This window comes from Propithecus coquereli, unplaced genomic scaffold, assembly GCF_000956105.1.
Source record: "Propithecus coquereli isolate 6110/MARCELLA unplaced genomic scaffold, Pcoq_1.0 Scaffold592, whole genome shotgun sequence".
NCBI classification, from domain to species: domain Eukaryota; kingdom Metazoa; phylum Chordata; class Mammalia; order Primates; family Indriidae; genus Propithecus; species Propithecus coquereli.
In genome coordinates, this window is record NW_012151863.1 from 401,566 (window position 1) to 403,700 (window position 2,135).

Here is a 2,135-nt window from a genome sequence, read left to right on the forward strand (position 1 = left end):
ACCGTGGCGGCCCCGGCGCAGGCTCCGCCCGAGCGGGCCGTGCTTACCGACCAGGTGCCCAGCAGGCTGACCAGCAGGTTGCCGCTGAAGCGCGCGGACAGCATCTGGGAGATGACGTAGAGGTTGGACACCAGCGCCGACTGCAGGATGATGGGGATGTTCGACGTGTAGAAGAGCTTGATGGGGTAGGTGTTGTACTGGCCGCGGTAGCGCGCAGACTTGATGGGCAGGTCCACCCGGAAGCCCTGAAACCAGAGGGAACGTCTGTGTCCTCCCTGCCCCGTCCCGGACCACGGGGACACGGGCCCGCTGGGGACCGCCCGGCTGGCCACCAGGGAGGCGGCCCTGGGCAGCGGTTCTGGGGCTCCCGGCTCCGAGGGCCCCGAGCCCCTTCTCCGCCCCCCACCGCGCCCCTGTACTCGGGGACACGCCCGGAGGCGCCGGGAAAGACTGGTTGAAAAACGTAAGGAAGCGCGGCCGTTTTTGTGACAAAACAAAGCCCACACCCCTGTATCCACCTCTACGTGGGAGACACAGAAGCGCACGGAGGCCACGCGCCGAGACCCTCTCCGGGTGGCGGGTGGCATCTTTCCTGGGCCACCACAGCAGCGGCCTCCCGCCTGCGAACGGCCCTTTCGGACGTTTCTGGTCATTAACGGGAAGGCTCGGCTTCTCTAGGGCAGCCCCGGGCAGCGGAAAGCGTTTCTTTCGTGTTATTTTTGTGAACCCCCAGTGCCTGGGACAACACGGGGGATCCCGAACAAATTCTGAACGCTCCAACCGCCAGCTCCCACCAAGGCCCTGGAGAGTTCCCTCCGTGACCGACCCGGCATCCGACTGAGGTCGCGGCGGAAGGAACAGAGTGACTGACCTTAACCTCAGAAAGGCAGGTGGCCTCCGCGAACACCGAACTGCCCTTGGCCTCTACCCTTCCTCCTCGATAAATCCCAAACTACGGCATGGACACTCTGAAGAATACAGAGGTCACTCCGACCGCAGGAAAGCAGCCAGCAAGTGAGTTAAAGGGGCTGCCACATTTAAAGGTGAGAGCTCTCACGGGGAAGCCACGGCCCACGAATGTTCTACGAACTTCGGCTAAGACAGCGATGGGGTCCCGGAGCCCGATCACTTTTCCTATTTCTTGAACTAAGAACTTAAAACTACATTTTATCATCCACTGACGGGCCCAGCCCAGAGGAACGTGATTCTGGAAACAGCGGAACTGCCCTTGTTTTGTTGAGCTCAGGGGGCCTCGTGCCTCTGGGTGTTGGGCTCCCCCGGAACCCCGCTCGCTTCCGACGCCACCTCTGATCGTGCCACGTGGTGACCAGGGCACCCCCCGGGGCAGGGGCCGTGCGCGCCCAGGCGATCGAAACTTGGATCCCGGCCACCGACACGCCAATGGCGACGTCCGGACGCACCTGGAAATAGATGACGACCGCGAAGACGAAGATGGTGGCGATGAGGTTCATGAGGTTGGGCAGGTTCTGGCGGTAGAAGGCCTCGCGCAGGGCTCGGACTTTGTCGGTGCGCGTGGCCAGGAGGTGGAACAGCGCGATGATGGCGCCTTCGAACTCCATCCCTGTTGGCAAAGGACGGGAGGAAGGTGAAGGGACACACGTCGCGTCCCTGTGCTGCCTCTGCTGTCCGAGCTGCCGTGACCGTCCCACCGCGAGGTCTGGCAGCGCCTGCTGCTGGGACGGGCAGGAAGCTGACGCCACCTCCAGAGACACGGTCCCTGCGGGCGGCGTGGCACCGTGGCTCTCCGCCGTGCGCCTGCCACCGCCCCGGGACGGCAGACGCTCTGTCCTAACCATCTGTGGCTTCCTCGTCTCTCCCCGCGCTGGTGCCACTCAGCAGCCTCCCGCCCCTGCCCCGAGCCAGACTCCTGGGTCATCTGCGAGGCTGCCCTGCAACCAGCCGTCCCCGCGGGATGGCTCTTCCCGCCCGTCCCCAGCTCTCTCCCCAGCGCCACTGGCTGCCCACACGCGGGCTGCTAGGTGACCGTCCTTCCTGCATGACCCTCCGCTCCAGCCCGGCCCCAAACAGGAATCATCGACACTGAGACTCCCTGACTTCAGAGCCAGAGACACACTCAGCTTTGCAACTCAGCTGTCCCCACTTTAGACAGTACT

General features: G+C 64.1%; 1 protein-coding gene across 3 annotated transcripts in view; it reads right to left on the reverse strand.

Moving 5' to 3' along the window:
• Positions 1-2,135, reverse strand: part of SEC61A1 (Sec61 alpha 1 subunit (S. cerevisiae)) — a 12,303-nt gene that overhangs the window by 2,933 nt on the left and 7,235 nt on the right. For all 3 annotated transcript variants that reach the window (XM_012658968.1, XM_012658969.1, XM_012658967.1), the window contains 2 exons: positions 1,422-1,582; positions 48-245 (listed from right to left, as the gene is read on the reverse strand). In XM_012658968.1, coding sequence (XP_012514422.1) covers positions 48-245; positions 1,422-1,582 — 359 coding nt within the window. The remainder of the gene's footprint in view (positions 1-47; positions 246-1,421; positions 1,583-2,135) is intronic.